We start from the raw sequence: 20,760 nt of genomic DNA, 5'->3' as shown, positions 1-20,760 counted from the left end.
ATTTTGGAGTTTCTAATCCAGTAGCTGTTTTCTCTAAATCCAGCATATGTGATCTGACCAGTGTTAAGAATTATATGGGGACAACAGAACGGATCACTTGCACTCGGGCATTATTCCAGAATTTCCCACAGGGGGATGCCTTATCTTTAAGGAGACTTAACTGGAGAGCACCCAGACATTTTGCCCAAAGAGATTAGGTGATGTGCTCATCTGCCTCCCCATCATTTCACTACCTGGAAGACTGATGTAGGCACAGGTGCCCTGCTCTCCCATTGCTCAGGGAAGCTCAGGGAGTAACAGGTGAACGCTGGCCCCCTGTGAGCAAGTGCCATTGGTGTCTCTCTCAGTACATCTCTGTATCCTGCCAGCTTGCTTCAGAACCCACCATCATGTCCCCTTCTCTGTGCCCCTCCTGATCAGGGTTTGGAGCCTCACACTGGCCACCCTAAGAGGCTTTCTGGCTGGGACACTTGGCCTTGGTCAGTTCCTTTATTCAGAGGATGCTTGGCAGGTTCAGAGAGAATGTCTGGACCAGGCTCAGTGAGATGGCTGGGTGTGTGGCTTCCTCTGCCAGTACCTCACCCATCCCAGAGCAGAATAAGGAAACCAAAAGGACAGAAAGGTGGTTTATTTGGAGCAGGGAGAGGAAGAGAAGGACCGGAGCACTGCACAGATAGGTACTGGACTAGGGCCTGACTACTGTACATTTAAAAACTTGAGAGAGAAGATCATTTGAGGTGTTAGACTGGGGTGCTCAGGAGATCTCTATAAATCATGGTGGGTCTAGCCTCTACCCCCTCCAAGGCGTTTCCAGCCCTTTTGAAAGTAGGGAGCCCATAGGAGAGGAAGGGGGGTTTGGAGGGATTCTAAGATGCCAGCATCCATGTTCCCATCCTTCATCTTTCTGCCCACAGCCCCCGACACACATGCACACACATCACACCGTTAGCCTAAGATGAGTTTTCTCTTGGCTTGGAAGAAGAGGCCTCAGTTTGCCCTGAAGCAATAGTTTTCCCACCTCCCAACCTCTAGTCCCCAGGCAGTGCCCTTCTTCCCTGCCCCCCGCCCCCCACCATGCTGATACACATTCTGGCCTGGGGGGGGGGGGGCCTGAGCCCAAATGGTGATGACCTTGGACACTCAGGTCCAGGTTGGGAGGTGGAAGGGGAGTCAGCCAAGGCAGCCAGAAGCAGGAAGTACCAAGGTGAGGTGTGGACCCAAACCTTGTCTGGGCAGTGGGCAGAGACCCTGGGCAGAACACCTAGAAGTTCTCATAATGGTGGTAGAAATGAGTCCGATCCTGCTTGTTGATGAGCTGACAGGCCTTTTCCACATTCTTGGTCATGCCAGGGGGTCCACAGCTGAAAACTCCTATCTTCTGAACCTGTTGGGGGGAAAGAAGTGAGGGCCAGCTTGCTGTTCCTACTAAGGGCTCGCACAGAGTTCACAGTGTGGGCCAACTCCTTGTTCTTGTTAAAGACCAGCAGGAGTCCATAGTGAGGGCTCACCCGGTTCTTGAAGCTCTGTTTTGTGCCATGCATGGTGAGGGTTGACTCAGTGTTTATAAGTTAGTTTTGGTGAGTGCTAGATCAGCAGTTCTTCTAGAAGCTGGGTTATCCAGTGTTCAAGTTGAGGGATGCTTACGGTCTCACTGAGAGCAAGCCCAGCATTTATGAGACTAGTGGCTAGCTCAGTGTTTGAGATGAAGATTAACTCAGGGTCCAGGTGAGGGCTGGCTCAATGTCAATGGTGAGGGTAAATCTGAGTTTATGCCAAGGACTAGCTCAGTCACTGTGTTCTTCCTTTCAGACAGGCATCATGGCTTCAGGGGTGGCAAGTGCATGTCCCCTGCCTCATCCCTTAGTCCCTCAGGGTGACCCCCACCTATCTTTTTCCATTCCATTACCCACCAGTCTCCCAGGAGATGAGTTCTCTTCAGCCAGTTCCTTCCCTGATGGAGCAGGTTTGGGAGTTTGGCTGAGACCCCATATGATTAAGGTGGAGAAAACTTAGAGTTGGGGGCCAGGGGGAACTGACCTGTGGATGAACTTCTTGCAGGGAGTTGAAGAAGGGCTCAAAGGGAGGGCGGCCAAAATGGGTGACAGAGCGCAGGCCCGTGAACAGGCTCCGGTTCAGAACCTTTTGGAAGTGCCTCTCACAGATGTACTGGAGAGGGAGGGGAGCGGGAGGCTCATGACCAGGTACAACCAGGGTCATCACCCAGTCAGAGCCAGTCCACAGCCCAGGAGAGGGACGGGGGTGGAGATCAAGCTGGAGGCTGAGGATAGGAGCCATCCGCTCTTGGTCCCCTGCCAGCTGGGTCTGCCTGTCCACCCACCTGCCTTGGCCACCTTGCCTAACCCAGCCAACCCTCTTAACCCACCTACCCACTGAGCAGCCCTGCCAGGCTGGCGCTGACATACCAACATGGTGGTCCTGAGGTCGAACTTCTCAGCCAGCTGGGTGATGTAGATATGCACAGACACCAGGTCCTGGTGGTCATTCTCCTCCACCTCCCTGATGATGTCAGCCAGCCACTCGAACTGCCGCTGTGTCCGCGTCACCCAGATGAAGTAGATCTGGGGAGGCATGGCTGGAGCTTGGGACCCAGCTCAGTTCAGGCTCCCCACATCTCAGGGGTCGCCAGCCTGAGGATTAGGACCCTTCTGACCTCGGTCAGCATGTGCCTCTCCCCCAGACAGCCTGGGGAGATGAAGTGTGGGGGCCACAGGGCTAGGTTCTGAGGCCAGAGATGGGGTTGCCCTAGGACATGGAGAGGTGGAAGTGAGAGAGATCCTGGGGGAATGAGAAAGGACCCTTGGCAATGGTGAGCTGAAGAGATGCCCAGGTGGGAGGTGGCTTTTTCACGCTGAACCTGTCCTGCCAATGGGCCCTGCTCAGGCTGTAAGGTACCTCACCTAGAGGCTGCCTGGAGGGAGAGGGTCCAGCTGAAGGGTGATTCTCAGGGAAGTCCCAACCAGCTCCCTGGGAGGGGATGGGAATGGGCTCAAAGAGACCGGTGCAGGGGTGGGTGGGGGCAGGGGGGTGGGCTGCCCTAGTAGCCTTGCTCCTAGGGGAGTTCCATCTCCAGCTTCTGAGGGGGAGACAAAGGGCTCTGTGGGTAAGAAGCAGAGGCAGACCTGGCATGGACAGAGGAGGGGAGCTGTCTGTCACCCTCTGGATGCTGACAGCATATGGGCTGGGCCTCTGCCCGCTGCATTCTTGCACCCCTGACTCACCTGCCAGCCCAGGCAAGCAGAAGCCTGCCATCAAGTCCACACTAGGGGTAAGGGCCCAGTGTGGAGGGGCCCGAGGGCCTGAGGGCCTTGGCTGTGTTCCTGGGGCCAACCTGACCCACCGGCCCTACCTTGTCACCTCCAGCTCCCCTCCTCTCCCTCTTGAGAGCAGAGCCAGTTTTACTTGTGCCACACCCCAAGCATTCCTTTTCTTCTCCCAAACCCAGCTTGACAATGCTCCAAGGGCTGGTCTTCTCTGTAAGAAGGAATGGTTTCTTCACTTCCCTCCGATCCTAACTGGAGGATCTCCTGGAAGCAAATCCTACCTGGGGTACCTCACAACAGAGAAGGAGCCTTTGTAAACCAAGCAGGAGCTTTAGGGCATCAATGGACCAACTCTGTCCTTAAGGTCTGGGATATCCTGGCCTGCTCTGGGTGTCAGGCCACCTAGTCCTTGCCCAAATAATGGAGGCCTGAACTGGAGGCTTGAAGGGCACAGTGATAAGGAGGCAGCAACCTTGGGCTGGTGGAAGTAGGGGGCTCACCTTCTTACAGAACACTTGGCAACTGACTGATGACTTAAAGACCAGGTCCTTGAGGATGGAGGCAAAGGGGGTGACCCCAATGCCCCCTCCCACCAGCACTGACACCTCAAACTTATGCCACTCCTGATGGCCTTCTCCAAATGGTCCATCGAGGTACAGCTGCAGGGAGGGAAGTGGGTTTGAGTTAGGCTTGGCCCCTACCATACTTCTGAGGCAGAAATAAGAGGCAGGGAAGGCAGATACCTTAGATCCCTTGCAGCCTGACCGAGCATTATAAAGTGAGGGGGAGTCGGGGTTTGTGGCATTATTCAGTGTCTGGATGGGGACAGGAAGGAACACAGTGGTATCTGGTGCTGTAGGGCCAAGGCCTGCTAAGGGGATGTGGGAGCATGTGGCATGCCTGGCCCGGGTCTGGGCACCTTTGGGTATCGGACACAGCTGTCATCCGTTGGGGGTGAGTAGATCTCCCTGAGGCGAGTGGTCCAGGGTCCTGCCACCCGGATGTGCAGGCTGAGCGTGTCCTCGTGGGGCGCGGAGGTCAGCGTGAAAGGGTGGTACTCGGTGGTTCCCAGAGCTAGGCAGGCGATCCGCACCCACTGCCCTGACTTGTACTCAAAGCCTTGAGGCCGCTGGAACTGCAGGTGGGTCACTCCTGGGGAAGAGTGGTGGGCGAGAGTCTGCTGCCCTGAATCCAGCAACATTGCAGCCTCCTGGGAGTTCCCCTACCCGTAGCCTGTTCTGCTTCTAGAACATGAGAGGGAAGGCCTCCCCCACCCAGGCCACGTCTACCTTGAGAAGAGGCTAGGCAGCACTGGAGCTGGTGGTCAGCAGGGACGAGCCCTGGGCTCCTCCTCGCTCTGCTGTGAGAGAGACTGAGGTCCCCTGGCAAAGAGCTCCTCTTCCCCCTCCCTCATGCCTGCTACCCTGGTCCTTGAGCCAATGCCATGGGGCCAGGCCAGGAGACTGTGTGGTTCAGGCTCTGTCCCTGCTCGGTCAGCATCCTCAGTGCCATCAAGCTGGTCCCGTAACAGCCTCAGGCTTTGTACCTGAGGGCAGCAGCTCTGCCTTCACCACGCTGATCTCCACTTTCTTCCGGCTCAGGCTGACTAGCTTGTCTCCCACGTAGATTAGCGCTGGGACCAGGAAGAAGATGTGGAAACGGGGCAGCTGGATCAGAGCAAAGCTGCCGTGGATGATGAGCTGGATACAGCGAATAGAACATCTCAGACCCAGCTGCAGCCACAAGGTCTGAGGCCAGGTTGGGCCTTTGTTGCCTGCATCCTCCCTGTACTGACTGACAAACCCCACTTCACCATCTACCGTGCTTCTTCCAGGTGACAATCTACCCACCCCCAACTCCATTCTCAAAACATTCCATGGTGAATGTGACTCTATCTACTTCCCTCCATCTCTGCTGACTCCACCTAGGCCAAGCCAGGTCATCTCTCACCTGGACTCATGCAGGTGCTTCTCACCTGGTCTGTTCCTTTCTCCTCTTGCCCCACTATAATCCAATCTCTCATGGCAGCCACTGTGGTTCTTTTTTTTTTTTTAAAGTTCATCATATCATGTCATCCCCTGCTTAAAAGCCTTAGTGGATTCCCATTGTACTATGGGGTGCTGCAATACCCTGGCCTCTGCCTGCCAGCACTTGCCTCTGCCTGTTCTTCAATCGTGGCATGTGCTTTCTGCTTCGGGGCCTTTGCACTTGCTATTCCCTCTGCCTAGAATGCTTTTCCATGCTTATTCCCATGGCTAGCTCCAAATCATTTTTCAGGTACCTGCAAAAACGCTACCTTCACCAGCCTTCCCTCAGTCTTCACTTACATGTTTACTTTTGTTTCCCATTGGACTGTAGAAGTAAGGACTGTGGGTCCTTTTTTGCTTGCCACTATTCTCTCAGGCTCTCATGGTTTCTGCCTGGCACATGGCGAGCACTTAAACAACGTTGAGTCAAAGAAAGGAGTTTCCTCCACTTATCCTCTCCTTTTGGAGACTAAGAACACCTAGCCAGTCCCCTCTTGCCTATAAAATAACTGGCAGGTTTTGTCCAGCTCTGGTCCTTTCCCTAACAAACTTGTCTAAGAGGTGATCAGACACTCCTTGTCCCCTGTCCTCCCACTCGCTTGCTCCTGAATCCAGGTCAGTCTGGCTCTGGCCTTACCACGCCTCAGGACCTGCTCACTAAGGGCCCATGGAACCACGCATGGCCAAAGTCTCCTTCCTGACCATATTGGCTCCCCACTTTTGCAGCCTGTAGCCCTAAAGACCACCCCCTCCTGCCACTCTAGTTTCTGCAGCATTGCTCTACTCATTCTCCCTCTGGGACCATTCACTTTCTATCTCCTCTCTGGGCTCCCTGCCTCTTCCACCCCAGGCATGGGTGTTACCCAAGCCTGATTTCCTCATCCTCTGCTCCTTTCTTCCTACATCCTCGCAAGGCCTCTCCACTGAGCTGCATGCAGCTCTTCAGCTACAGCTTGCACACATCCACCAGCAAGTCCTGCTGCCACCTATTTCCCTGTGGCGCTCCACAGCCAGGCCTATCTCCTCTGTCCCCTGAATATTCTATCATCCTTCCCACCTCTGTACCTGGGCTCGTGCCCTTCCTTCTACCTGGAATTTTTTTTTGGTTTCTACTTGGCCCAGTCAAATTTTACCTTACCTGTCCTTAAAGGTTTGGCCTGAGTCCCATCTCCTCCCCAAAGCCTTCCCTACCCAGTCTGACCCAAATGAAATTCCCTTTGATGAGCTCCTGTAGTTTACTGTTTGGAGCTATCAGTTTGGCAATGACTCCTACACTGTCTGTCCATTTTGGTCATTTCACATGTGTGGTACTTATCTCTATAGCAAAAGTTCCTCAAGAGTAAGGGTGAGAGGTCTCCCCTCCTTGGCTGGCCCTAGTGCAGAGCCAGTACATACTAGACCCTCAATAGAGACCTGTTAAGCTGAACTCTGGTTCCTCATTCTACTCCCCTGGTTGAGTGTTCCCAAATTCTTGAACCTTTCCGCACAAGTCTACCTTAAACCTCTCCGAGCTCGTCCCAGCACAGGCTCTGGTTTCCCCACCTTGTCTTTCATTGTGGAGCCACACCTGCTTCTGAACATCCAACCAGGCTGAATACCATGGCAGAGTGACCTCAGACTCCTCCTCTGTTTTCACACGCCATTTTGTGTTGGCTTTCCTTTTAAACCATGAAGTGGCAGCAGACTCATGGTTGGCCGAGGGGCTGGGGGAACAGCCAGCCCCCTCATCTCTGATGTGCTAGCCCTGCCCTCGTCTGTCTGGATCAGGAGCCTGGATATCCTCCCCCGGGCCACTCTACACTGGAGTCCTTTTCTTATAACCTCTTTCTGCCTGCAGTCAAGTGGCCACGCTTGGGGTGAATGGGAAGGAAGAGAGTGTTTTGGCCCTGATCACTCCTCAGGAGTGACGCTCCCAAGCAGCCAGGGCTGACTGCCCAGCAGAGGGGCCTGCGCTTTCCATACTCTTGACTTGTGGTAACTCTGAACTCCAGTGATCCCCACAATACAAGGATAAATCAGAAGGGGCTCTTGACCTTAGGGAGCCAGGTCGGCCACTCTTCTGGGTCTCCTGTCTAGGTGAAAGAGGGTATCTTATTACCAGGAACAAGAACATCATCTCCACCCACTACCGGATACCAGGATAGTGGAACTCCTGGAACTCCACCTTTAATCAGGAGAGTGGGGAGGAAGCGACAACTTAGCCACAGTTGCCAAAGAAGGGACAGATCTGTTCTGAAAGCACATGGGGATTCAGACTCATGAAGGGCTTGAGGCACAGGAGAAGTGGAAAGAGACCTCCTCCATGTCAGTGACGAGGGGACTGCACCAGGGAGGAGGCGGGCAGACAAGAGGAGCCAGTCTGACTTAGGTGATGGAGTGCAGACTTAGGTGATGGAGTGCAGTTCTGCCTGGAGGCAGGTGACAGACAGGTCCATATGGTCCCTGGGCCTCTTGAAGGCTGGCAGCCATGCCATCAACTGGTGGACACAGCTGGGACTTAGGGGTTTGGTTTAGCTTCTCTGTGAGGTCTGACTGGGCAGAAATGAGGTGGGGGTGTCTGCTGGGAATGTAGATCAACTTCACAGGGCTGCTTCTGCAAAACCCCGTGCCAGGGAGTCATCCTTCCAAGTGTTGCGTATTGGGTTACCCTATTGGAGGGCCCCACACTAATCTGCACCTTTCAAGAGGGAGTGGAGAACTGATGTCCTAGCCCTCACTGCCTCCGTGGGAACATCCTGCCCAGACACCACTGGCCTGGCTCACAGCCAACAGCCCTCACCAGGATGTAAAGCAGGATGTAGAGGTGGTGGGTCAGCCAGAAGCCCCGGAAGCTGCAGCGGCGGAAGTGGTGGGAGGCGAAGACATACATGATGGCCAGCACCAGGAGCAGCAGCACCCCCGTGAGTCCTGCAAATAAACGTGTAGGTGAAGGGCAGAGGACAGTGCTTTGCAGAGGGGACTTCTTCCAAGGCTTCTAAGGGTCAGGGTCCCCTCTTCACCCCACTGCCTGGGGACAGCCCCAGCACCCTCCTCTGTCCCCCTCCCCCACACCACTGGTCACAGGCAGTTTTCAACAGATCCTACTCCTCCTTCATAGCCCTTGCTGCAATTTTCATTTTTCAAGCACCTGTGTCATTTGTTTCCTCTCTGTCACTTTCCTGAGTCTCAGGTCCACAAGGGCAGACACCAGGCTAGGTTAGTTTACAACTGGATCCCCAGGCCCCTGTGCAGGGGTGAATGAATGAATGCAGGGACTGTTTACTCTGGGCCGGATGCTGGAAATTGCAGGCTCTGCCCTTATGGAGTCAAGGCTGGGTCCACATCTCTGCACCACTCCACTCGGCTGCCACTGCACACAGCATGAGTCCTGGCACAGTGAGTGAGTGGGTGCGACCACCCTGTCCCTGCTCATGGACCAGGGCCCACGTGGGCCCAGCCCTGAGTGCATGGGAGGCCCCTCCTCCCAGAGGGAGTCTAGGCTCACGGTATTGTGAGGCCACTCAGGTTGCTGGGAGGGTGTGCGCGTACATGTGTGGGGGTGAGGGGAGAAGAGCCCCTCAGGTGATCAAGGAGGAGAGTGGCAGAAATTAGGAAGATTAGAGCTCCTCAGTATGGAAAAGCAAAGGTTAAGAAGGGATCTAATCAAAGCCTATAAAGTCCTGAAAGGAGAGGAGCGCATGAGCACAGCCTTATCCGCCAAATCCCAGAGTGCAAGAATTAGCAAGCATCCTCTGAACTTCAAAGCAGATCATTTTAAGATTTAAAAAAAAAAAAAAAAAGGCATGCTGTGTTTCACAGAGAAGAGCACGTGTAGAAAATGTTACCCCAAGGAGGGAACAGACTGAAAATATAAATAGGCTCAAGAAGAGTTTGAATAGATTCACAGCTAATAGCTCTAAAATGGTGATTATGGGGAGTTAGGAACATGCCTCTAAACAGCCCTTGTCAAGGCAGGCTACGAGGGGAGGTGCACCTCCGTCGGGCTTGACAAAGAGCCCGGTCCCTCTCCCATGCAGCTGGGGCCCCGGCATGGTAGGGGTGTGTGTGTGTGGTGTGGGAGAAACTGGTCCACTGCGGGCGTGGGAGCCCAGTCAAGCTCCAGAGAGGAGACTCAGAGTCTCCTACTGCCCTGGAGAGTCGTCTCAGGGCCAGAGCAGAACCTGACTCACCGTGAAAGCTGAGCAAGTGAATCTGGGTTGCCTGTGGCAGAAAGAATCCAGACTCTGGAACTCAGAGCCAGGCCCAGCCATCCCCAGAGCAGGGAGGAAAGACTTTTACCTGGCACTGTCTGGAAGAACCACCAGTAATACTTCTGGGGGAATTCAGACCTGTGAGGAACGGAGAGCAAGGAAGAAGCCTGAGAAGAGATCCCTGGGACTCCCAGAAAGGACCCTCCAGGGGAGGCCCACAGCCCAGCTCCAGTCTCCCTGTCTATTGACATGGGCAAGGGGACCTGGCTGGCCGTCGAGTCTCCCTCACATGCACCGACACTCCTCAGTCTGTCCCATAGCCTAGGAGGTGACACTCTCTTCTGGGCCCATCCCCTCACAGGGCTACTGTACCCCCTCCCACACCCACACACCTACTCACCCATTGTCACGGAAGAGGCCAGGGAAGAGGCAGGAGAGGATGCTGAGCGGGCTGATGGAGAACAGGTACACGTTCACCACGTGGCCCACGCTGTGTAAGACTAAGGAAGACCAGCAGGGTGAGGCTACGTGGGGACTGAGCAGCAGAGGGACTCAACCCCTTCAGCCCAGGGAGGACCTCGGGCCACCCAGACGTGGGAGCCTGAGGAAGAAGCCTACAGGCCTGCACTTCTGATCTCTAGTCCACCTCCTGGCCTTCCCCCTCCCGCCCTCTGCTCACCACACATGACCACCACCACGAGGGTGAGGGGACACCATTAGAAGTTCATTCCTTTGCTTTCTGCTGGAGTCATGTTTTAAAATATACACACCCTGGGAGAGAAAACACTTGGTGCTCCCATTCTGGGGTGTTAGTAACCAGGGAGCTGGAGGTTGGTGAGGTACCCATGAAAGCAGGAGAAGAGGCACCCATGAGGGGCTCCTGGCTTAGTGCACACGGTTTCCCCGGCCAACGCCATCCTTACAGAGAACGACTTCCAAGACTTACACTAAGGGGTGTGTGCAGCTGGGGGGGAGGAGAGGAAAGAGACAGGGAGGGGTCAGGAAAGGGCAGGGTCAAAGGGAAAGTAGATGGGGAGGAGGCTCTCGAGGAGGTCAAGCCATCGGGGGGTGGGGGGACGCGGCAAGAAGCCCGGGACGCCAGGCCCTGCCTGTGAGGACGATGGCCGTGGAGGCAATGAGGCGGTGGAAGTCCACGGCGGCGTCGAAGGGCACGTAGCGGTTGAGGAAGGTCTCTCGCAGGAAGGTGATGAGGTTGCGGCACATGGTGAGCAGGATGTAGGAGAACATGAAGGAGATGCTGGCCGCCGTGCCCCTCGACAGGATGATGCCCACGCGGGTGGTGTCCGTGATGCCCATGTGGTGCGCGGCGAAGGCGTAGTCTGCCGAGGGGCCCAGGCAGGTGAGGGGCGGTCATGGCCCGCAGCCCCCCCACCCGCTACCCACGGACAGGCCTCGGGGCGGGGTCTGTGTTCCAGGGGCCCCGCTCCCAGGGAGGCCCGGGACCCACAGTAGGCCCCGCCCCGGGGCGCCTCTGGGTCGCACCCGGGCCCGCACGCGCGCGGCACTCACAGTAGGCCCTCTCCAGGAAGAGGCCCGCGGCGATGGCGTAGAACACGGCCACGCAGCCGATGTGGCGCCGGTGGTTCTCGATGAAGCGCTTGAACTGCTGCACTGTCTGGTGGCGGCGGCTGCGCTGAAACGTCTCTCGGTGCGCCTCGGTGAAGAGCAGGGGCTGGAACGACGTTACCCTGGGAGACAGGGAACCTTGGCCCTCTGCCCCCACGGACCCAACACCAGTGGAGCCCCGCTCCCCGGAGGGGGGCAGGCACTGGAGGAAAGGGCGCCGAGTCCTCCCGCCCAAGCAGGGTTCGGATTCCAAAGGATAGACTGTAGGTGGAGGCAGCGGCTTCTCAAGCGGTCATTGAACGGTCACCTCATTTCAGGGGTCAGCTCATTTCAGGGGTCAGCTTATCTCAGGGGTTCCCTTCCACCTACCCCACTGCCCACTCATACCCAGACCTCTCCCAGGTCTGTAGCTCCCAACCCCCACCCAGCTCTCCTTCTCAGCCTTTACTGGAGGCTCAAAGGACACCTGCAGGACGGCTTCCCTGACCTCCCAGGCAGAGGTGAGTCCTTTTGAGTTCCAAAGCCCCTTGCTCTTACCACCCTTACAACATTTATCAGCGACGTTCTTGGGCAGGAACTGTTCCTCCTGCCTACACCCCCACCATGTAGGAAAGTGCCTGGGACCAAGTAACCAATGCCCTATGCTAAGAGGAGGGATGAACTGACTGGGGTTAAGGAGAGGAGCAGACCTACTTCTTGCCAAACCTCCGTCGAACTTCCTGGGGAGGGTCTGTGTCCATGGGGCACTGCAGTCTCTGGGGTATCAGCTCGGCCTCGAGCTCTCTTCGTGCACAGCGGGCACTCATTCTGGGAGAAGGACTGTGATGGGAATGGCAGGAGATAGGGCCTTAACCACCTGAGCCTCTGTCCTCTCTGCCCCTGGTCTCTCTCCAGACTCACTCCTTGGAGAAGGGGTCAGAGCTCTCAGCTGGGGAGAGCAGGTGCTCCCACAGACTCACTGAGGGAACGAGTCGGCCCCTGGGGGTCCCAGCCAAAGCCAACAAAGAAGGAAGAAGGCAGTGGCCTTCACACAGGCATCTGGCCCAGGCAGCAAGTGAGTGCTGAAATCCAGATGTCTCTCTGTGTCCAACTTGTGTAATTTATACAAAGGCACTCCATGGGCTAAGGGCAGCCCGGATCCCAGCCATTCTGAGGACAGAAACAGCAACTCCTTGGTCCCACCCAACCTCCAGTCATCCCAGATGGGGGCTCACCAGAGCTGGTCCTGGCTGATGTAAGAGGCTCTCCGGCAGAGGTCCTTGATGACTTCAGGCACCTCCACCCCTGCAGTGCAGAGCCAGGCTATGGAACAGCTCAGGACTCAAATGTACCGCACCTCCCGCCATGTCTGGACACTGCCAAGGAGCTCTGGCCAGGGGAGGTCCTGCCTCTGGATGGCCCAGCCTAGCCCTGTCCCACATGAGAGCTGGACCCAGTCACAGGTGAGCAGGGAGAAGGCCAAAGAAAAGTCCCACTCCTGGGACTGGTGTCAGGCCTATGGGGGAGAGTTCAGGAAATGTATGTAACCTGCCCACAAAAACCCTGCTTAAAACCTTCCAGCGTAAAACCTCCCAGGAGTTAAACATAGAATAAAGGTGGTGGGCAAATAAGTGATCACTGTAAAATGCTTTCAGCTTTTCTAGTTTTGAAAATGTTCATAATAAAATGTTGGGGATGGGGTAGGGAATAACCTCCCAGCAGCCACCCCATTGTTCCCTGTCTGAGCTGAGCACTGAGGAGCAGGGCAAGGCTGAGCTGCAAACACAGGTTCTCACAGGAGGCCTGGGAATCTTAAGGTCACTTCCAAGTGCAAAACTAAACCCTGACGATTACTCTGGTCTACAACCCAGAAGCCAAAAGTGATTGAACTGGACACAATGAAATCAGAGAATTTGAGACAAAGTATAGATTTCTATACTAATTATTTTTTTAATGATTTTTTTGTCTTTTTTTAATGTTACATTCAAATATACTAAATCTTAAATGCTCTTAAATGGTTCAGCACACATGGCAAAATGGTATCAAATGGCAAATATAGGTGAGGGGTATATAGGGATGTTATTTATACTATTCTTGCACCTTTTCTGAAGATTTTTTTTAAATTTTCAAAATAAAATTTGGGAAAAACGAAAAAGCACAATAACAATTAAAAAGCAAAACAAAACAATTCTCAGTGCTAACCTACTTAATCCTCATTCTCCAAGCCCGATTCTACTCCGCTTACCAGGGGCTAGATGTTCTCAGGGACTCTGGGATGGGCTCCCTGCCAGGCCCCTGCCCCTGCCCTCAGCTACCCTGCCACCCAGGCTGCCTTGGGAAGGTGAAGGTGCTGCAGAATCAGGAGTACTGGGCCTCCTCTCTCCCATCTCCCCCTCACTCCCTGGATGGGGGGAACCCTGACCAGAGGCTCATCTGTGCCTTTTCTCACTCCCCCACTCCCCCAATCAAGGCAGGCCACCGACAGACCCCCTACCTCCTTCCTACCCCCCTTCCTGACTCTAGCCCTCACCCTCCTGAGTCAGACATGGCGGGTGGGGGTGTCGGGAGAGGAACAACAGAAGTGGGTCTTCAGGTAGTAAGGAAACATTTAATGAGCACTCCCCCAGGGGATGTGTGGCAGAATCAACCAGAGCAGCCCCCCAGCCCAACACCCCAGTTGAAGGAGGAGTGGCCCCATGGGGCTGTAAGGAGGAGACAGTGTCTCATCCTTGCCCTGGGCACCAGGCGCAAGGGCCTTTGACCTGGAGCAGGGAGAGAAGGGTTCCAGCTGCCCTCCCCAACCCCATTCTGACCCAGCCCATCATCTGGCAGGGATATTTTATGACCTCCGTGGTCTCTAGGCACTTTTGCCTTCTTGGGCCCCTTCCTCCACAAAAAAATAAAAGAGAAATTATACTTTACAATGGCATTGGTATAAAGAAGACTATACTCCAGGATGGCTTTGTTAATATTACATATTCATTATTATGATGATGTTCATTTTCCCCTCCTGATTTTAAAAGAAATTTTAAAACATCTTCACGTTTTCCTAAAAGTATGTGGGCCCTAGGCACTGTGCCTCCTCTGCCTGCTGGACACATCAACGCTGCCCACCAGGCAGCCCCACCTTTGACGCAGAGCTGCGTGAAGCGGAGCTCGCTGTCGTGGTCCCGCAGCATGAAGTGGAAGTCCTCCCACGTCAGCTCCTCCTTGTCCTGGAAGCCCGACTCCCGGAACATGGACTCCACCACCTCGGCCAGCTGGTCTTTGGACAGGCAGTTGTTGGAGATCTCGATGAAGGACCTGAGGTGGGGGGAAAGAGCCTGGGACCCAGACACAAGGCTCCACTGACCTTCCCAGTGGCCTTCAGAGCCCAATGCAAGGGCCCAGACTGGTGGAACCTCACTGGCTCTAAGAGTCTCTGATTAAATGGGTAAGAAGGAGGCCCCTGCCACTTACCCTTCTGCTCCTTCTTTTCCCACTGCTTTCTCCCGGCAGCCCCTGCCCTGGCCCACTCTCCTGGCTGTCCCATAGGACCAACCTCAGCATCCTGATGAACTCAGCCTTGGAAATGAGACCATTCCCGTCGAAGTCGTACATGCGGAACATAAGGCGAGACTTCTCCTCAGGGGAGCCTGGGAGAAGGAGGACTCCTTGAGGAGCCCAGCCCATTGGCCTGAACCCCCAGCTGGCCAGAGGGGGCCTCCCCACAGAGTGACCCACTGCTGGACATGGCAAAGAGTTGCTCTGCTACCTGACCCCTACTTGGGTGCTCCCAGGCATTTGCCATGACTGGGGAGTTGCCCCCAGTGCTTCCCCACCTCCAGCAGGTCAGGCACACTCCAGCCGCTGTCCCCAGCCCCTGCCATCCTCTCATCTCGACAGTCACACCCTCCTCCCCCCACCTTTCATGAAGACCACCAGGATGTCCAGGAACTCCCGGAAGGACAGGTAGCCATTGCCATCCTTGTCGGCCAGAGAGAACATGGACTCCACGAACATGTCCTGGGACTTGAGGCCCAGGGACTCGGCAAACTCGGCCCTGCTCAGCTCACAGGTCAGGGCCTCCCGCACCTTCTGCGATGAGTCCAAGGGGAGGGTCCCTGCATCTGCCTGGTTAATGTCCAGAACCTGCGCTCACACATGAGCAAAGAGAGGGAGAGAAAGAGACGAGGCTTGGTTGGGTTGGAGGCCAGTTGAGACTTGTACGAGCCACTTTGGAGAAGTCTGCCCGGCACTCCCTCCCCTAAGCCCTACCCCAGCAGCCCTCTGGGTGGGTTCCCGGAGCCACGTTTGGTCTACAGAGCCTTGGCCCTTTGCCTCAGCTGACTGGGCCATGGGTGCACACTTGTCCCAAGCTGGGGATCTGGAATTGCGACTAAGAGGTCCCAGCCAGCTGCTGACTTGACCTCAGCACAAAAACACTCACAAGTTGTGTACTGTCTTCATCCAAGTGCTCAGAGGCACAGGGAAAACTGAGGCAGTCTCAGAGAGGAGTAGCCTTGTTTGCTGACAGCTTTCCCTTCCCTGGTCCCTTCAAGGCCAGTCTGCTGTCTTTCCTTCAGGGACCCCGATCTACCCTATATACTCAGTCAGGTCCCTTTTGTCAGGGCTAGTTTGAGGGTGTTTCTGTCACTTGCATCCAAAAGAGTTTTGACCAAGACAGAACCTCAGCTGAGTTGAGGAAGAGGGAATTTCCCCTCATGGGCCATCTCCAGCCCATCCAGGAGCTGCGGCAGCATGCAGAGAACTGTGCGGACAACTGATGGCGAAGGACGCAACTGGGCTGCAGGCCATGGGGCCTGTCTTTCCTGCCTGTCAGCTGCCCCCTCCCCAGTCCAAGCCTGATTATGGCTTCATGAAGTAAACCTTGTGGCTTCAAACCAGGTGCTTTACTGGAAAGAGCCTGGGGCTGGAGGCAAGATGCTGAGGTTCCTGTCCCTACCACTGCCTCACTTACTCTGCCTCATTGCTCTGCTCCCTGTGTGACCTCAGGCAAGTCTCTACCCCAGTTATCTCACATGGTTATTTTGAGAACCAACAGAAAGGGATGTGGGGAAGGCTTGAAAAGTTGAAAGCACTGCAGATATCAGGGAGTGCCAGCCACCCCCCAGGATAGAGCAGCTGGCCCCCACCTCCCAGCACAGGCAGGGAGTTCCCATCTCCCTGAAGGGTCCTGAACTGAGTGGTGGCCCTGACAATGAATCACCCCAGCTGAGGGCTGCCAGTGAGAGGCCTCAGAGGGGCTGCCAAGCCGCCCACCTGATCTTCCTTGGTTCTCTCTCTGTCTTTATGTGTGTTCACATTAGCTTGATTGAGGACTAAATGGCATAAAGCATGTGCCTGGCACATAACAAATGCTCATTAAATTGTTGCTTCCCTTTGAGAATTCTTCCACCAGCCAGCCAAACCTGCTCCTTCTTTTCAAACATTCATTTTCTGCCCTTCCATGGGGCACCTCAGCTCAGTCCTTTCTCTAATTTCTTCTGAGCCAAAACATTTTCAACTTTTGAGGCCTTGCCAAGTCTCACCTCCACCATGACTTTATATCAGCCTGAAGCTTTGCTACCTTTTCTGATTTCCTAGACCACTTACTTCCTGGACCCCTTCTGTGGCCCTCATTCTTTGTCTTCCTCTTTGTGCACATCCATCTTCCCAGTGGGGAGTAGTTATCCGATAACGACCATATTCCCTCCATACTGGTATTTTGCTCCCAGGCTCCTTTCATTTTCATGCCAGATGTGGACTCAAGCCCTTGCATTTCTCTTCTTATCTTGTTTCCCTACATCCCGCCAGTAGTTTTTGGAAGTAAGCAAGGTGGGCAGTAATGGCAGCTGCACTCCCCCAAAGAGAAGTGAACCTAGGTCCCTCGCTGCCCCCGCCGGGCGTGTCTCACCCTGGGCTCCTGAAGCCCTTTGGGCAGGTTGGGATGAGTGTGGGCAGAAAGCCTGGGCAGCCCTGAAGAGAGAGATGAGTGACACAGGCAGAGAAGCCCCCTCCTAGGCATCACTTCACAGCTGGGAGTAGGGCCAGGAAGGAGGCAGGATCATCTCTTTCTAGAAAGGTTAGGTGCCTTGCCCAAATTTCAGTGAAGTTGATTATTGGCTGAGAACTCAGGGCTGCTAACTTTCCCTGGAGTCACCCCATGGCCTCATGCTTGTAAAGGCATCACTGTAGGCAGATACACAGGACAGATGTGAGCCCACCTGTGAGAAGAGGTGCCGGAAAAAGGTTTCCAGGAGGTGGCTTCGCTGCTCCCTCGTCACAGCCGCCCTCATCAGCTCCTGCTCCCGCAGTTCCCACTCCTGGAAGCTCAGTCCATTCTCCTTCAGAGCCTCCCGGAGGTTTTCTACCAATGCCTGCCGCTCTTCCTCCAGGTTAAATAGTAGCACCTGTGGGGGCAGCCACTTGTCAAGGCCTCTTGAAATTAGGCACTTTACAGGGATCATGCCAGTGGGCCACCAGAAAGAGATTACCTTACAAAAGAGGGATTGTTAGCACCTTCTACAGAAGAGGACATGGGCTCAGTGGGGTTAAGTGGCTTGCTTAGCATTCAAAGACAAGTGTACAAAGCCATTCTTTCCTCTAGTCCCTACAGGAGATGGGAAGGGGAGAAGGGGAGGTCAGCGGCAGCAACCTTGAGCCAGCCAGAGCCAGAGCTGAAGATAAGCCTCTGATTTAACTTTGCTCCAAATTCCCTAAAAATTCATTAGGTCCTGAAATAATGGGACAGGGAGGAGGGCCTAGCTTCTTTCTTTTACTCTTTTTTTTCCCTCAGCTTCTTTCAAGTACTCCCAGCTAGGACTGGCCTGGACGTCCTTAGAAAGGGAGCTGTGCCTGGGAGAGTGAGAAGGAACCGTGGAGGTCATATCATCCAGCAGTCCCAGAGCAGGACAAGCACGTTCAAGTTTATCAAGATGTCAGGTACAATCGCCAGGGACTAGACCCCAGAAACCCTGACCCCCTGACCCAGGGCTTCTTCCCCTCCCCCTGGCTGCCTCCCTGCTTGTGGCTGTGGAGAGAAGGCCTAATGCAGAGTGGGGCCATACCAGGTCATACTCCTTGGGGATCTTAAGCATCAGGACGCGGCGTCCGCGATTGCTGGACAGGATGAGGTTGACCTGCTGCGGGGCCCGCAGCTGGATGGTGCGGAGCACGGAGAGCCTGCCGTCTAACACGTGGATCTGCCCAGTGTGCAGGTGCACGAGCACAGGACGGCAGGGCTCTTTGCGGCCCTGCCATTCCAGCGCTGGGGAGAGACCAAGGGGGTCAGCCGGGGCCCGCTGAGCCCAGAGGTACGTGGGGAGGAAGAGGGCCAGCTCAGTGCTGGGGTCAGCCCAAGGCCTCCCGCAGCTCCCTGTCCCCTTCCTGGGTCCTGAGGATCATCTCCTCCCTGATAGTTCTGCTGGATCTATAGCCCATGAGAACTACCGTTTCCTGAATCCTGGGAGCCCAAGACTGTATCAAGTGCTTCGCATGGATGGTCTCATTCAGCCTTCCTAAGTCTATGAGCTAGGAGCTATTACTCCTATTTTACAAATGCTTTAGAGGGATTTAAAAAATCTGCCCAAGGCACCATAGCATAGCCTATGCTGGTGGAACCAAGATTCCAACACAATGTCAGTCTGACACTAAACTGTCCTTAATGACTTCTCTGTTACCTGAAATTCCAGTATGAGATGCCCAGAGCAGTGGTTCTCAGGGATTTGAGACCTAATAACCCTGTCAAATGTAGGGCAGGATCACCTGACTGCTTCCTCAGCCATCTACCATACTCTGGTTATCTGGGATCACTGGGAGGAGCTATGGAAGATGGGGAATTCCAGGCCAAACTTCTTCCTAATGCCACTGAGGCATTTTCCACCTGCGCTGGACTGCCCTGCAGCCCTAAAAATAGGAGGCCTTTTCCTTAAGCTGCTGGGAGAAGGTGCGGAGCTGCAGCCCTGAGCCGTGTTCTCCCCCCCACACCCTGGCCAGCCGCAGGCCTACCTTGCACACCTCCTACGAGCTTCTCACACTTGATGCTCTGGCGGTCCTGGCCCTGGAGCCTCTTGGTACTCCTCACCCGGAGCCTGGCGACAATCCAGGCACTGAGCAGGCTGACTGGGGGGGCAGGGGCAGAAGGATTTTCAAGGGAAGATGGGGGTCTGGGGAGCTGGAAGAGGCTCCTTTCCCAGCTCCTTTCCTTAGTAAGATTCCCTGTTGCCTCCGCTCCTGACTCTGCCCTCTCTCACCTGTATCAAAAGGTGACCCTCCCCCAGGAGCTGCTTTGCACCCCAGAGGGCGCTCTGCGTAGTATCTGAGATGCCTGCCTGGCCTCCCTTGCTTCCACCACTTGAGTTTCTTCCCCATCAGAGATGTACTCAGAATCCTTGGGCCAGAGACTGGACTCATCCCACCAGGCTGCTGGTCGACCCCCTACCCTCCAACTTTGCTGAAGACTAAGTCCCAAGCCCTTGCCCCAGAGTCTATGCTTGCCCCCTCTCTGGCACTTGGTTTGCCTCTGACAGTCCCCCAGCCCCGGCTCCTGCTAACAGCTGTGGGTTGTTGACTCCCCGTGGCTCCTGACCGAGGTAGGTACTCAGGGGACCTCAGGAGAATTATGAGGCAATTCTCCCCTTAGCTGATGTATCTGCAGGCCAGACACTTTTTGTGTCCCCTTCTCCCCTGATGTTTCCTTCACCTGCCCGGAGGGATGGTACTCGGTGCAGTCGTCATAGGTGGAACCACCCTCAGCACCCCCAGTTTGCACCCTGCCCCACCCTGCCCATCACTTTACCCAGGGGGAAGCAGCAGAGGGCCCCAATGGTAACCCCGAAGCCAAAGCCACTGCCCTCAAAATAGTCTCGAACAACCAGGGAAACACAGGTGGGCAGGCCCTCGGTGCTGAGTTGTCTTGGCTGTGGACAGGGATCTCCTGGGGAGGAAGAGAGAGCCAGAGTCCTGGGGGTGCTGGGCCCTCAGACTCTGGCACAGGATCACTGAGGAAGTTAGGGTGGCAGAAGGGGAAGAGGGGGCTCCTTACTGCCACCATTGTACCAAGAACGTGGAGTTTGTCTACTTGTGTAACAAGTGTGGTCAAAAGCAAAATCCGATCCCTGTCTCTCCCTCAAATGCCATTATGTGTACACACATGTGTTTGCACACAGAGTCATCACTGTGGAGGGGTTGGATTATTCTTACTATACTCAGCACTCCTAAAATTACGCCTTCGCCAGCCCCATCCCAACTCAAATACGAGCCACCTCACCAGGACTCTCTGAGTCTCATTCCTGCCCTCACTTAGGCACTTCCATGGCCTAGCAAAGCTGGAGGCAGCAGGGCATCTTCTGCTGGGGACCCCTGCAGCTGTATGTGGCAGCTCTGGAGCCCAGAAACAAAGTTCCCAAGGGCAGAACCAGGGATCACTCCCCGCTTTGGAGGCCCCTGTCCAGCCACGCTGAGCCCAGCCAGGCTCCAGACCCAGCACCCCTCCAGCCACGCCTGGCTGCTCACCCGCATGCCAGGAAAAGACGTTGGGCTGCAGGGCACTGGGATTCAGGTTGGTGACGGCCACTAGGACGTCCCGCAAGGCAGTGTTTCTGATCTCTGCAATCTCGTCTTCAGAGAAGAGCCTGGAGTTGGGCAGAGGTGGGGAGAGCTGCTGTGGCCAGAGAGAGAGGCAGGACCCCAGGCCCAGGAACTCAGAGGAGCAAA

General features: G+C 55.2%; 1 protein-coding gene across 1 annotated transcript in view; it reads right to left on the bottom strand.

Annotated features, from left to right (window-relative positions):
- Positions 1-613: 613 nt before the first annotated feature.
- The window catches only part of DUOX1 (dual oxidase 1), a 30,452-nt gene continuing 10,305 nt past the window's right edge, over positions 614-20,760 (bottom strand). The window contains exons 14-34 of the mRNA XM_058294106.1: positions 20,560-20,678; positions 19,844-19,981; positions 19,054-19,167; positions 18,114-18,313; positions 17,271-17,456; positions 14,970-15,195; positions 14,606-14,699; positions 14,192-14,367; positions 12,300-12,369; positions 11,779-11,904; positions 11,029-11,207; positions 10,608-10,838; positions 9,899-9,998; positions 9,587-9,636; positions 8,088-8,215; positions 4,828-4,981; positions 4,201-4,433; positions 3,782-3,940; positions 2,424-2,579; positions 2,038-2,166; positions 614-1,384 (exon numbers count right to left, since the gene is read on the bottom strand). Of these exons, the coding sequence (XP_058150089.1) occupies positions 1,262-1,384; positions 2,038-2,166; positions 2,424-2,579; positions 3,782-3,940; positions 4,201-4,433; positions 4,828-4,981; positions 8,088-8,215; positions 9,587-9,636; positions 9,899-9,998; positions 10,608-10,838; positions 11,029-11,207; positions 11,779-11,904; positions 12,300-12,369; positions 14,192-14,367; positions 14,606-14,699; positions 14,970-15,195; positions 17,271-17,456; positions 18,114-18,313; positions 19,054-19,167; positions 19,844-19,981; positions 20,560-20,678 (3,091 nt within the window). The 3' untranslated portion in view covers positions 614-1,261. The remainder of the gene's footprint in view (positions 1,385-2,037; positions 2,167-2,423; positions 2,580-3,781; positions 3,941-4,200; positions 4,434-4,827; positions 4,982-8,087; positions 8,216-9,586; positions 9,637-9,898; positions 9,999-10,607; positions 10,839-11,028; positions 11,208-11,778; positions 11,905-12,299; positions 12,370-14,191; positions 14,368-14,605; positions 14,700-14,969; positions 15,196-17,270; positions 17,457-18,113; positions 18,314-19,053; positions 19,168-19,843; positions 19,982-20,559; positions 20,679-20,760) is intronic.

This window comes from Dasypus novemcinctus, chromosome 3, assembly GCF_030445035.2.
Source record: "Dasypus novemcinctus isolate mDasNov1 chromosome 3, mDasNov1.1.hap2, whole genome shotgun sequence".
Taxonomy (NCBI): Eukaryota; Metazoa; Chordata; class Mammalia; order Cingulata; family Dasypodidae; genus Dasypus; species Dasypus novemcinctus.
This window is presented reverse-complemented; position numbering and strand designations above follow the sequence as displayed.